This window comes from Cervus canadensis, chromosome 13 (genome assembly GCF_019320065.1).
Source record: "Cervus canadensis isolate Bull #8, Minnesota chromosome 13, ASM1932006v1, whole genome shotgun sequence".
In the NCBI taxonomy this organism is placed as follows: domain Eukaryota; kingdom Metazoa; phylum Chordata; class Mammalia; order Artiodactyla; family Cervidae; genus Cervus; species Cervus canadensis.
Window position 1 is genome coordinate 21,714,590 of NC_057398.1, and position 13,732 is coordinate 21,728,321.

Sequence of the window (13,732 nt, forward strand, 5' to 3'; positions counted from 1 at the left end):
GTTCCCTATAGGTCCCTGTCTTGAGTTTCAGTGTAACCAGTCTATAAACTGATAGGCTGGCCTAAGCCGGAAGCATCCCAAAGCCCAAGAGGAAAGTCTGATTTGGAAAAACTTCCAGAGACGTTTATCCAGTTGGCATGCATAAATTTACTCAGCCTGCACCTGATTTGGGGTGTGACTGGAGCCAGTGTCATTGAATACCACGGTTAGAGCTGGGGGGGTGGGGGGGGTTGGTCCTCAGAGACCTACTCTCATCATTTGAAGATGAGAAAAGTGGGCTCTGGGGAAATTACAGCAACCTGATTCTCCTGTGTCCCCCACCCCCACCCCAGTGCAAAGCTCTCTTTAACCTGCCATTCCATTTCTCATCACAGGATCATTAATGATTTGAGGCTGTCTTATTTTTGCCATTGAGAGCAAATGTCACCAAGCAGAGGAAATAGAAATTCAATTATCTCTCTCATGGTCAGAAGTGGAAATTTCTATTCCAAATCTCAGAAAGTCAAATAGATTCCAGTTACTTGAAAAAGGAACATCTTGTTCTTCTGTTGGGCGAGAGATTCTTAAATTTTAAGCCATTTTGCAGTGAAGCTTTTGCTCACATAGTTGTGTGTGGGGGCAGAGGAGTGAGAATGAGATAATAAGCAGCAGCTCCATGGTCGACTGTGAGTTGAATAGAAGAACCACAAAGAGAGTTCCATTCCCACTGTGTTCTGGACATCTTTACAAAAGAATTACCTGGCTATGTTATCTCTCACTTGATTGTTCACTTAGCCAGGCCTGTGTAGGCACAAACTTTAGGCAGATCATTGGTGTTCCTGGCATCCGTGCTGGTGGATTTTTTTAGACCTAGTAGGGCACCTTATTGTATGTGGCTGTCTCTCTGGGATGTGGGATTGCATCACTTCAGAACTCCATACCAGATGGTTCCGGCAGCGAGAGGTGTGGAGACCCAGCCAACTCAACCCATGGGACATCGTTTCTCTGGCTGGTCTCCTGCCCTCACTTCTCCTGATTTTGTCCTTTCTCTCTGCATCCCTCTCCTCTGCCTGATTTTCATCTGTCCCTTATCTTTCTTCACAGATGGCCAGGACACTAATGTGCTGCTCTCATTATGTTTGTGGAACAAGTTGGGGTCTTTAGAGGCTGCTGTTCCAGAAGCAATAAAGACTTGGGTCACGTTTGATACCAGAGTAAAGATTTACAGGATAATTAGTGATCCTCTGCTGTTATTAACCCCTGACCTTTAGCAGGTTATTTTCTTACAGAGGTGTTGAAAGTTACTGCCACTGTTAACAGTTTTAGTCAGAAGACCATAACAAGACCATGTGGGAAACTTAGACCTACCATTAATATCTTTCAAACTCTGAAGTGGGGGGTGGGGGTGATTAAAAAAAGAATGAAAGAAAAGAGTGTCATTCTATCACAGGCCTACCTTTGGTCGCCTTAATGTTAGTTACTGATGGACAAGATCCACTTGTTATCCTTAGTTTGGGATAATTAGCTTATCACCACTAAAGTTCTGAGCTTAATCCTTGTAGCAGAGAAAAACTCAGAATGGTAGCATAGATAGCAGAGGTTGGACGGGTGGCTAGATTCTATTTTTAGAGATGTTCCCTTTCCCTTGTAATTCTTTCATAAAGAATATGAGGCTCTTCACAATACCACACTTAATAGAATTGAAAAAACAACCAAGCAAAACTAATAACCCATAGACACTCCCCCTCCAATCCCCTAATGGCAGGGAATTTCATGGTTGTGCATTTTATTTGTCTTCCAATTGATCCAGCTCTTTTCTAACTCTGCTCTGGGGAGCCCCTTCCAAAGCCATATTAGATTTGGTTTGGAGGCAAGGTTTTTAAGATTAACAGTGATTTTAAAAATCCTGATCTAAGCAAAGTCTTCTAATAGTCATGGCCATCAGGGGGTATCACCCTCAATCTTGAAAGACTGCAGGGTCAGTTCATCAGGTGCCATTAACAAGAAGCTAAGAATGGACAAGTTAACGCTTCCTTCTGGCTTGACCTCAACACCTGAGCCACCTCATTACTACTCAGCTGGATTTAGCGTGAAGCTCGGCCTTGCCAGGAGAGGAAAAGGGGACCCAGCATGCCAGGTCTGTTCTAAGCCACTCTAAGTTATTCAGTGAATTTAAGGATCTTTGAGAATTTCCCAAGTTCAAATCCACATTTGACTTTAAATTGCCAGATTCTTTGAAAGAGGACATCATGCATCTGGTCCTCGATGAAGTTGTCCTTTGGGTAGATTCTGATACTCTGATGTGATGCTTCGTCTTAGCAGATCAGTTCAGGGACTCTCAGTGTGAAGCAATGCCTAAAGAAGGACCAGGGATTTCTGCAGCGGGTTTTGGGTGTCCTAAGCTAACCCCTCAGAAAGACAGTGCTGCAAGCTGACAGCATGCAGGCTAACATTAGAACAATGACTAAGGCCGATTTAAAAGTGAGTTCATCTCACTCTCCTCCTCTCTGCCTTTGCCCATCCCAGGTTATTCTGTAGTGTGATTCTCCTTGCCCAAGATCCCATCTTCCTGGTTCTCTATTTTGTGCAGAAGCTCCAAGGTTTCTTTCTTAGAATGTACATATTTATATCAGCCTGGATGAGAACCTTTCTTACCAACCTGAGGTCCACTCCGAAGATGAACCTGACCCCTAAAGACTCCGATCGCATCATCCCTAACGTGTCCACTGTATGCTCAAGAGAAAGGGGAGAGGTAGAGTGAGGTTAGACTGGAGTGAAGATTTGACATTGCTTGGGACATTGAAATCATTGTCTTTTAAGGTGCTCACATGAAGCACACCCTTTGGATTTAGAATTGTGGAGTGGCAACTTACAAAATGATCTTAAAATTCATCAACAACTCCTCCGTATACAGAGAAGAAAACCCAAAGCCTGGTGTCTCATTTAAGGTTCCTCCTGACCGAGGTCTCTTAGTATTGTGGTCTCTGCAGAATAGAGGATCAGAGTTACAGTGAGACTGTGACCGAGTCTCATCTGTCTGCTGCTCTTTCTGTTCTTCATATCTATAATCATGACTTTATTCATCCTTCTGTTTAATAAAGCCATGGGTGACTTTGCATTAGCGCTCAACTCCTTAAACTGGCATTCACAACTTTTACAGTTGACACCAATCTGGCTTTTCAGCCCCAGTCCTCCACGACTGCTCTGCATGTCTTCACTCTGCAGCATAACCAGACCTCCCGCACTCTGCAAGCATGCATCACCTGCTGTTCTTTATACACACTGTTTTCTTCATCTCGAATTGCCTCCCAACACTTCTTCCCATTTTATCCCTTCCCAAGGGAACAGGCCTAGCCAAGTTCCACCCTCTCACCCAGCACTGCTGTTACTGTTTAGAGTACTTATTCGTGGCTCTGTCTTCAGTTTCTTACTAGACCAACACCTCCTTGAGAGTAGAAAACCTGTAGGACAATGTGCTAAATGTGGTAAATAGAGTGGACTTTCCAGGTGGCTCAGTGGTAAAGAATCCGCCTGCCAGTGGAAGAGATGTGGGTTTCATTCCTGGGTCGGGAAGATCCCCTGGAGGAGGAAATGGCAACCCACTCCAGTATTCTTGCCTGGGAAATCTCATGGGCAGAGAAACCTGGCAGGGGACAGTCCATGGGATCACAGAGGCAGACACGGCTGAGCGACTAAACAACAATAACAGAGTGTGTTCCAAGGATCTTTGTTGAATACAAGAATAAATGGCATCCTGGTTTCTGTGTATTTCAGGCATTCAGAAATTTTGGAAGTGCTAAGATACATAAGGTTTATGGAGGGGAAGCTTGGAAGGACTGAAATGCTAAAAGTGAGAGCAGTCCTATCTCTCTGGAGATCTCAGCCCCACAGTATGATAAATGGCCATGGTGGTACCTTGAGATGACAGTGCAGGCTTTTCTTGGCACTTGTTTTATTCAGTGCATCGGCAAAGATTCTTTTGGAGCCTCATCCACAGCCCTAAGGAGGCCTTGGACTAAAGTAACTATTTGATCACTTCCCATATTTGCTGCTTCAGAATCCCAGGTCAGTTTTGCATTGGTCAAGCAATTTCTGAGCATTTATTGTTCTTGAGCCATTTTGCTGACATCTAGACCAATGCGATTACACTGATGTTCCAAGACTCTGATCTCAGCCCCCCTGTGATGAAATTCACAAGACATTTACTGTCCCTGTGTGGTTTTTCTTCGGTTAATCCAGGCCAGATAGAGCATAAGTAAATAACTTCCTGGTTTATCATTTTAGCTCTCCCATGCCAGATGTTGCTAGGAGAGGTGGGAAAAAGCCAAGGAGGAACCTATCATTCTGTAATTATGTTTAATCTAAAAAATGACAGGCGCCTTCACTGGCAGGTATGGTAACTTCCTTCTTTCACCCTTTGCCCTCTATGATGGTTCTGGTTTGGACAGAAACAAAATATAATTTTCCAAAGGAATTTGGCATCAACAACTCATAGATAGGTTCAGAGGGCTGGACTGGAAGCCAAGGCTGGAGATTCTGTGTTCTCAGCCCACCTCCCCATATACCCACTGCACCTGTTCCTTCCTCGTTACCATCACCCCTAGAATCTTGAAGCAGAACTCCTTCCTTCTCAAAAACAGTCTTGGCTGCCTCTGGGTGCAGGGTTTCTTCTGGGCTGATGAAAAGTTTCTAGATTAGAGTGGATGGTTGCACAACTTTGTGAATATGCTAAAACCCACTGAATTGTATATATTTGAGAGGGTGAATTTTATGGTTTGTGAATTATATTTCAATTGTAAAAGAACTCATGGAATACAGACTTTGTGCAAAGAATTAAAGTACCACAGCACAAAAACTCCTAAAACACCCCATGGACTTTAAACTCAATTGCTTCCTCCTTTATGCATGTTCGAAGGTCATGTCTGATGCGTGTGTTGGAGGTTGAGGGGATCTGATAGATGTTCCTTCATCTGTCTTAGTCCCTGTTCTGTGTCAGGCTGGGGTGACTTTGGTCTGGGTATTTACTTGTCTTTGCTTCCACAGTTAAAACAGAGCTAATGAGCCTGACCTCCTTGATGAGGGTCTCCTGGGAAATGAAAAGCCAGTTTGTTGAGTGCTTTAGAGGTATCAGGTGCTGGATTCCTCTTGAATAGTTACAGGAAGGGCTAAAGAGGCACCCGGCATGTGCAGAATAAATTTCAAGGTGGGTTAGAGCAAGTGCAGGCAAGAGGCTGAGTGTGTGTTTCTCTAGATGATTTACTTAGGCCATTAAGTGCTCTATTAGGAGCTGTTGCTACTTGTAATTTTTTTAATTTAAACTTTTTATTTTATATTGGAGTAGAGCTCATTAACAATGTTGTGATAGTTTCAGGTGCATCACAAAGCAACCCAGCCATACATATACATGTATCTATCCTCCCCCAAACTCCCTCCCCATCCAGACTGCCACATAACATTGAACAGATTTCCCTGTGCTATACAGTAGGATCTTATTGGTTATCCATTTTAAATAGAGCCGTGTGTACATGCCTATCCCTGCCTGTGACTTTTATGTCTGTGGTGAGGGGGAGATAGAGTTTGGTTTCTACCGCAGCTGCAGGAAACAGACCTGGGAGGGGGAAGAGTGTCTCCCAGGAGGAATCTTCCAGTGCTTTGATGTGGAGGCTTGATGCGTGGTTAGAAAGTGTAAGTGCTGGGGAGTGGGGTTTGTGATTACAGGGCTTGTGATGAAGCATGGTGTGGTAGCCACAGGTCTACCCAGGTACCCACGGAGATGTGCCCAAGGGTTTCTGTTTACCAGGAAATCTTAAAAAAACCCTTAGAGGAGAGGTGGACTTGGGAAGCCCGCGTCACTTCCTCACTTAACAAATGGAGCTGTGCCCCAGGGAAGGCGGGGCTGGGATGCAGGGCGTGTTGCATCCTCACCCCTCTGCCCACCGCAGTGTCCTTGATGCTTGTGCCAGTCAGTTCGGGTCATAGACAGCTGACCGGCCCAACAGGACACCTGAGTCCTTCAGATAATTAGGGAGAGAGGCTGAGGATGAAGGGGACTCTGAACACCTCTGCTGCACCCTCACCCTCCTGCAGAGTTTGTTCTCCTCTCTGGTCTGCAGGGTGGCAGGATGGACTGGTCAGCAGTCTCCTCGCTTTGGCGCCAGGGACCAGTCTCGTGAGACAGTTTTTCCATGGACGAGGTGGGGGTGCCAAGTAGGGAGGTGGGGAGGGGATGATTCAGGCGTACTGTGAGCGATGGGGAGTGATGAGGAGCGGCAGCTGGAGCTTTGCTCCCTTGCGCACCACTCACCTCCCGCAGTTGACACCGGTACTGGCCCGCGGCCCCAGGGCTGTGAACCCCTGAGCCAGAGAATCATTGCAGTGTCTTTCAGAGACAGGCCTGGGGATCATGAGTCCCTCTCACTTACCTTTCATGAGAGGACTAGCCAATATTTCTCCTCTTCCTTCTCCGTATTCTCCTATCAATGTCTGCATGTCCATTCCCCACATCTCTGTCTACTTAACAAAGTCCACCCTTCAAGGCCCAGCACCATAACATCTCCTGGCAAGACCGCTTTCCTTCCATCGTCCACGCTCTATCCAAGCAAGATTACTCTTTCCTTCTGTCTCCACAAAGCTTTTATGCATGTGGTATAACATGACACAGTCACTCACAGTGGGTTGCTTTGGAGAACTTGTCGAGGATTTCATTCAGTTTAGACTCTGGGTGCCTAGAAGAGTGCCAGTGCATACACAGTACATATCCAATGTATGTAGGTTAAATAAATTAAAGAATAAATATATAAGTAAATAAATACAGCAGAACATCATTTGTACACTCCCACAAATAGTGAAAGATATTTATAAACTCGATAAATATTTTAAATTGCTTTCCTCTTTATGATTGTGGTACTTGATGAGAATACTCTTCTAAATGGATCTTATTAAATCTTTTTTATGTATATTGAATTTTTTGGTCAAAGGTGATAAATTTTGGGAGAAGCCATGCCTTTCAAAAAAAAATGAAAATTTTAAAGCATGCTTTGCCAAGTATGTTCAGCAGAATATTAGTTTTCAAGGATGATAGTAGTTGTTAAGGAAAAAAAAATGGTGTTAGGGCCAAATGAAGCTCAAGAATGCTGGGTTAATCACGTCCTTGCTATAGTGGGATGTCTCAAAACTTTGATACAATACTGCTTAGGAATATTAGAGGAAGGGACACATAGCAATATACTTCTGCAGCACAGCTGAGCTCCTATTGTGCAGACTGCATAACAGGTTTGCGTATATTGGTATTCATTGCTGGTGTTATTTCAGTGCCTGCATCTAGAGCTCAGAAAGCAGATGAGCACTTAAGTCTGTGATAAGGGCCCACTTCTTCATCACCCTCTCATGTACATCACCTTTGCTCTGCAAAAATGAAGAGAAAAATTAAAGGGAATTAAAACATTACCTGCCAAAAGCCAGTATCAGACATCTCCAGTGGACTAAGCAGCAAACGATGGTGGTTTTAGAAATAACCTGCCAGCTCCAGTTGCTCTGCAGTAACTTCCCAGGACACTTCTATAAGTGCCAGTTCTCTGCACAGTAATTACTAACTCTTTCCTTGGTAGATTCACTGGTGTCTAAGAGTAATTGCTAGGGAACTCACACTTTCAAATTTATAAGAGGCAAACAACCTTCTGTTTACCTCAGTGGGTCATCAGGGTATTCAAACTGTGCTGAGTAAAGGATGCTGTTGATCATAGAAATGTGGTGAAAAACTTGAATTTTTACCTTTGTATTTTTCTCAATGGGCGGGAGCCTGGGCCATTTGTTTATGGTGCAAAGATTGATGGGGGATTAATTCTGTTCTTCTTAGGGCTTCTTCCCCTCCTTGAGATTTGGAGCAGCAGTAAGCCTGACTCAACTGTAGTTACAAACCCTTTGTTGTCTTCAGCGGACACTGGCTAATCAGAGGCAGTGTCTTAAAAGAAGATAAAACCGTAGAATTGGACTGGTCCACTTGGAATTCTGACCTGTGCCTTTGGTGTCTGTGCTCTAGAGATCTCAGGGAACACGGAGGACATCCCTCTGGTGCGCTGGAGGCAGCAGTGGCTGGAGAATGGCACTTTACTTTTTCACATCCACCACCAAGATGGGGCCCCAAGCCTCCCTGGGCAAGACCCAACTGAAGAACCCCAGCATGAATCAGCAGAAGAGGAGCTGAGAATCCTGCACATCTCAGTCATGGTAAGAGCAGTGCAACCATAGCCTCTCAGGCTCTACTGCCTCGACCTTAGGAACCTGGGTACCACAGCCCTGGCGGACCCATCTCCACAATCTCATCATTGATCTTGTTCATAAGTTGATTTCTCATTTATGGGAAATGTCTCCACCTGTGGTGTAAGTAAAAATTGCAGTTATTTCCACAGCACCACTCCCTGACGGCTCTCTAGGAACATGCCCAGATAGGGAGTAACTTTTACAAATCAGAGACAACCTCAGATGGGGGCATTGGATTGTCTTAGAAAGGGAATATTCAGTTAGATCAGAATATCTAATAATCGTTTCTCCATGAATGTTTGCTGAGTGACTGGATTGCCCAATCTGCTAGCTGCTACTGAGCAAGGCGTCTTCTCCCAGCTGGGAGAAATTTAGTCCTGGCTTTCTCTCCTCTTACAGTAAAGGACATGCCAATAAATGGAGCCTTGCCTCTCCCACTAGTCTGGCTCAGAAACATCCCATCAGCATCCCTTCTGAAAATTAGAGAATTTTCTCTAACATTCTAGAAACTTATGTTTTAAAATCTCACTAGACAGACAGTAAGTGCTACAGTGGCAGGCATGGGTTTTGTTTGATATTGTTTTGTTCATTGGTATATCTTCAACACCTGGACTAGTGCATTCACATAGTTAATACTAAATAATTATTTGTGGAATAAATGAATGTGTTTCCCAGTAGAAACGAAAAATGCCTGACTCACTCAATAATTTTATTAGTAAAATCAATACATCACCTGCTCCAAGGGTAGCCTGAAAGCAAGCTGAGACTTGACTGATTATCTGTGTATGGGAGAGGATGGGCTCTTTCAAACCAAATGAGGTCTTGGTCTAAACTGTAATTAATCTATTACTCTTATGCCATCACTATGTGCTATTTAGTTTTGTATATTAGATTGGGGAAAACTGAGCACATTTTAGTTATATTAGAATTTCCATTATCTAACTGTTTGGCATGGAAGATATCCCCATAAAATCTCAGAATGCAAGTCTTCCGTTTCTTCCTCAGCCAGTGTCTCCAGGAATGACTTATTTGATAGATTACTTGTATATGTATAAGCTGCTCTTGTTTGTTGAAACTATGTGGTTGAGAAAAGAGTCTTTCAATAGCAAATGGTCAACTTCAGATATGCCAGAAAGTGAGTGGGTAAGTGAGATTACTGTGCTAATTGAGGTTTACAACATAACGGTCTGTACCTCCTTCATTAAAGGCCAGGGTTTCTTCTCTCAAGGAAGCTTGTTTTCTTCAGTGTAGCTTGTACTTTCCAGATTATGGTGAGAACGGGCAGATCGTCAGTATCATCCCGGGCATTGACTAGGGGGACAGAGGTGGGAGCCACATTGTTTTTGTATTTATCATATGGTCTGATTGAAAAGAAAAGCACAACAGTGGACTTCCCACCAGCCATCCACATCCTCCCATCAGTGTGGGAAGTGGTCTTTGTCTTGGATAGTTTTTGTTTGGTTTCTTTTGGTCCAAGACCGTTTCAAAGAACACCACAAAAATGTTTAGGGTGAAGAGAACTGTAAAGAGATTCCCAGGAATTCATGTTGGATGTGGTTGTGTCTGAAAGAAAGACCCAAAGTATGAGCTTAGGACGGATGAGGTGTCAGAAGGTGTGTTTCGTGGGGGTCGGGGGAGTGCTGTGAGCTTCTGAGGGAAGACAGACTGAAGCTTGCCCTGGCTGCCACATCCTATCTTCACCACAGCAAGGACCCTGCCTTCTATCTACAGAATGAGATGCTCCGATAGGTTCTCTAGAGAAGTGTGAGTGTGTAGATGCATATGTGCGCACATATTTATGGGGATGGGGGGCTGATCAAGGATGCCAAATAATTTGAGGAAATAGATGGTGTCCTTAAAATGTAATAACCCTTAGGAAAAGTCCTGTATTGCTAATGCTTTTTGTTGAGTTTTCCTGGACAGAAATTAATGGACAGTGGAGAAGGAATTGGAAAGAGAACAAAAATCAACCTTAAACCTGGGACTCGAAGCTCTTTCCTTCATATGCTATTGCTTACCCATGACAGACCAACAGTGATGTTCAGCTTTCCAAATAAAATGAGAACGATTACTCCTTCAGCTCGACTTTAGTTTATGCCATGTTATTTTCAACTAAACTGGAGCGGGCAGAGGTTATAAGGGCTTGGGCAAAGCATGAGGGTGGGCAAGTCTTGCATGTGTCTCCGACTTGCCCTCGGATGTGGGTGGACCCACACCTCCATGGAAAATTCAGGAAAGCCTATGACTTCGGCAGGAGCCCAGGGCTCCACAGGCAAACCAAAGACATAAGTACTGCCTCCCATCCGTGCAGAGACGATGTGGTCAGTGGACCCTCCCGCAGCCCCTCTTCCCCTCCCACCTTCCTCCAGCCCTATTCCATCCACCCTCAGACTCTGCCTCTCCTATCCTTTACATTCTATTCTAGAAACAGTTTCAAAGTCGGAAGTTGTGTATCTGCCCTCAGCTTAGAAATCAAGCCTGAGGGTATCCTGTTTGAAGATGTCGTTCCCAGAGTCTCTGAAGGTTTCTTCTTAAGAGACTCAGGAACTGGTAGACTTTATCTGATACTCTATGCGGTATCCTTTGGAAGTAAGTAGGCAGCCATTTGAGGCTCCTTGCATGACAGCAGTATACGCGTTAGAAGGTAGCAAAGTCCTTTGACTAGTAACAGTGTTGGGCAGCGAAATGCACTTAAATGAAATCTTATTACCCAAACCCTGTTAGTTATGAAATAACAATAGCAGTGCTATTTTTCATTAACTGTAATGATCAATACTGATGAGGTTTTCAGTTGGATCCAAATAGCATAATTCAAAAAAGAGAAAAGTTAAGGTTATTATCAAAACATGAATATACCCAACCTTTTCTCTCTTGTTAAGAAAATGTACACATAAAAGCTTCACTGATAATCCTAAATATTTCCGATATGTGCAGATGGAATTAATGGTTTTGTGAACACCTTAAAGTTTACATTTCTTTCATTTTGTATTTACACTTTTCTCATCCTTATTGCCTCAGTGCAGGGACCACTGTTTATTTTTATATTTGCATTCACTGTTGGCTGTATTTTGTTTTACACACAAAATGTAAGTAATGAGAGAATGAGATGCCAAGAAAGACCCTTTTTTGTATCCTTTTGACACTGTATGGATGGGAATTGGTAACTTCCTTCTTACACTGTGCCCACTATAAGTATACCATCAGCAAAATCTTGAGCTTACAGAAAACCAATACCTCAGCTGAGAACTTGGCAATTTAAAACTTTGAAAAACCTTTTGCTTTTCTTACTTTTCAATCACATCCTAAAATTTTTGAATTATTTTTTCCAAGGAGGTACTATTTCTTCCTTACATAGAACAATTGGATTTCCCTCCAGAAATCTTATATTATTGCTTGGAGGGTCACACAATGTATTTTAACCTCTTGCATGATTCAAACTTGGCTGAAGAGATTTATTTCGAATTTAGCCAGATAATTGACACTTAAAACTACAAAAGTGCACAAGGATACTATTTTGCAAGCTCTTGAACAAGTGAAAACAAAATCAGCAAAGGTAAACTGATATGTGAGCTTAAACCAAAGTCAAGGAATTCTTCAGTTATTAGCAAATCATTTACTCCATTGAAGACCAGGTTTTAATACGAGTTTACATTAGATAGTCAGACTCTGTGAATTTAAATTTTCTGTTGTACTTTTGCTACATGTGATCTACATTTTTCTTCTTAAAGTATGCAAAATAATTTAATAGTGCATAACGTAATTTTAATGTATTATTTACATATTTCATGTTTGTAATTAAAGATGACAGTGTTAATAGACTTCCTATATGTATATGGGTTGGTTAAGTATATTTTTCACAGCAAGTAGCCTTTCAAAAATGCTTCAGTTTGATATATGTGTGTTTGTGTTTATATGTATACATGCATATATATGATAATTCCCACCATTAGATGATATCTTTTATAGTTCACTCTTCTTAGGCACAGTTCACAACTGAGGGGGAAAAAATATTGGAGCATTTGTCTATTCCTCCTGAGGGTTTTGTGAGAAGAACCCGTCAATCAAGCCTGGGTGCTGCTCAGAACCACTAGCCCCTGTGTGGAGCCCACTGGCCAGTGTCAGCCAGTTCCTATGGCCTTCAACTGCTGGCTCGTTGGGGGTCCTCAGGCTTCTTGTTTCTGGGAGCACCAGGTGAGCCCAAGACACATGATTTTCCTCTGGGAGAAACAATTTAGAAAATAAGTTTCAGGAAGCTCCATTCTGGGAAGTCACACTTCAGGCTGAGTTAGCACGAAGCCCACAGAACACACATGTGGGGAGCCCTAGGGTTGTGTTTCCAGGACTGCAGACCACTTGTGCCAGAAGACACATTCTTGCTCCTACCTGAGCATCCTTACTCAAGTTCACTTCAGCTGTCTAGAGTCACATATTGCTTTGCTTGAAGCTCTCTTCATTTCCTTCCTCAAGCTCAACCACTTCTAGGGCAGAGAAGAGCAGTTGTAAGCATGGTCGTCGTTATGTGCCACCAAGACTGTCAGGCACTTATGAAGTGTATGTAGGCAAGGAAAACAGGGCAACATGCTTTTCCTTTCAGCACCTTTAATTTCAGCAAACCTGTTACCAAAAATTTGTTAGCAATCTCACTCATCAGAGTCACTTTTGCATCTTTCTTGTCAATTGACATTATTTGTTTAGTTGAAGAGAGCAGACCCTAATTTATCAGGGCTGGTCCTTCTGATCTTTAAGAACCAGATAGAGGAGTTAAGACAAAGAACAGAACTCGAGTAATAAATTGGAAGGTACAAAAAGACAGGTCCTGATTCAGTCCAAGGAGCTTATCTAGGGACTCAAGCCATCCATGATGGGGCTAGACTGACCTATTGGCCACACTGTCCCCCTGCTAAACCCATCTTTGTATTCTTGGCCTCCCATTAGGAAAATGGTGGGCAGTTCCTAAAATAGCAAGACCCCTAAATAACACAAACACTTTGCTTTTTGTTTGTCTTAACAGTCTGATGTTCAAGAGCCTGGAGCTTCCCAGGTCCTTTTGAGGGCTATTCCAAGAGCCACGGGAGAGTTGCCTTGCAAACCTCCCCCACCTGGCACCATGGTCTGACTGAGCATCTCTTGCCAAGATGCAGTAGATGCAGGAACTTGTGAATCTGTTAGCCATTGCAGTTGATCAGCTATCCATCTTGCTGGCTATCCTCCCCCATTCCTGTAGAGTGGGAACTGGGGTATAGTGGAAAGAAACCCTACATTTAGTTCGAAGGTGGTCTTCAGATCCTGGCTTTACCATTTTATGTAACCTGCTATCCTTTGGGGAAGCTTCATGACCTCATCTGTGACATGAATGTATTGATTAAACTTTTTAGCTTTAAAGAATGGAGATCTACTCAGATCATCTTTGTAATGAATTTTTATTGTAGAAATTCATAAGGAGGTAAGGGAGACAGGAATCTTCTGATATTTAAAAAAAAAATCTTAAAAGCAA

At 43.1% G+C, this 13,732-nt stretch overlaps 1 protein-coding gene across 2 annotated transcripts in view; it reads left to right on the forward strand.

Annotated features, from left to right (window-relative positions):
* ASTN1 (astrotactin 1) overlaps positions 1-13,732 on the forward strand; it is a 345,625-nt gene that overhangs the window by 118,150 nt on the left and 213,743 nt on the right. For both annotated transcript variants that reach the window (XM_043486036.1, XM_043486035.1), the window contains exon 2: positions 8,018-8,205. In XM_043486036.1, the coding sequence (XP_043341971.1) occupies positions 8,018-8,205 (188 nt within the window). The remainder of the gene's footprint in view (positions 1-8,017; positions 8,206-13,732) is intronic.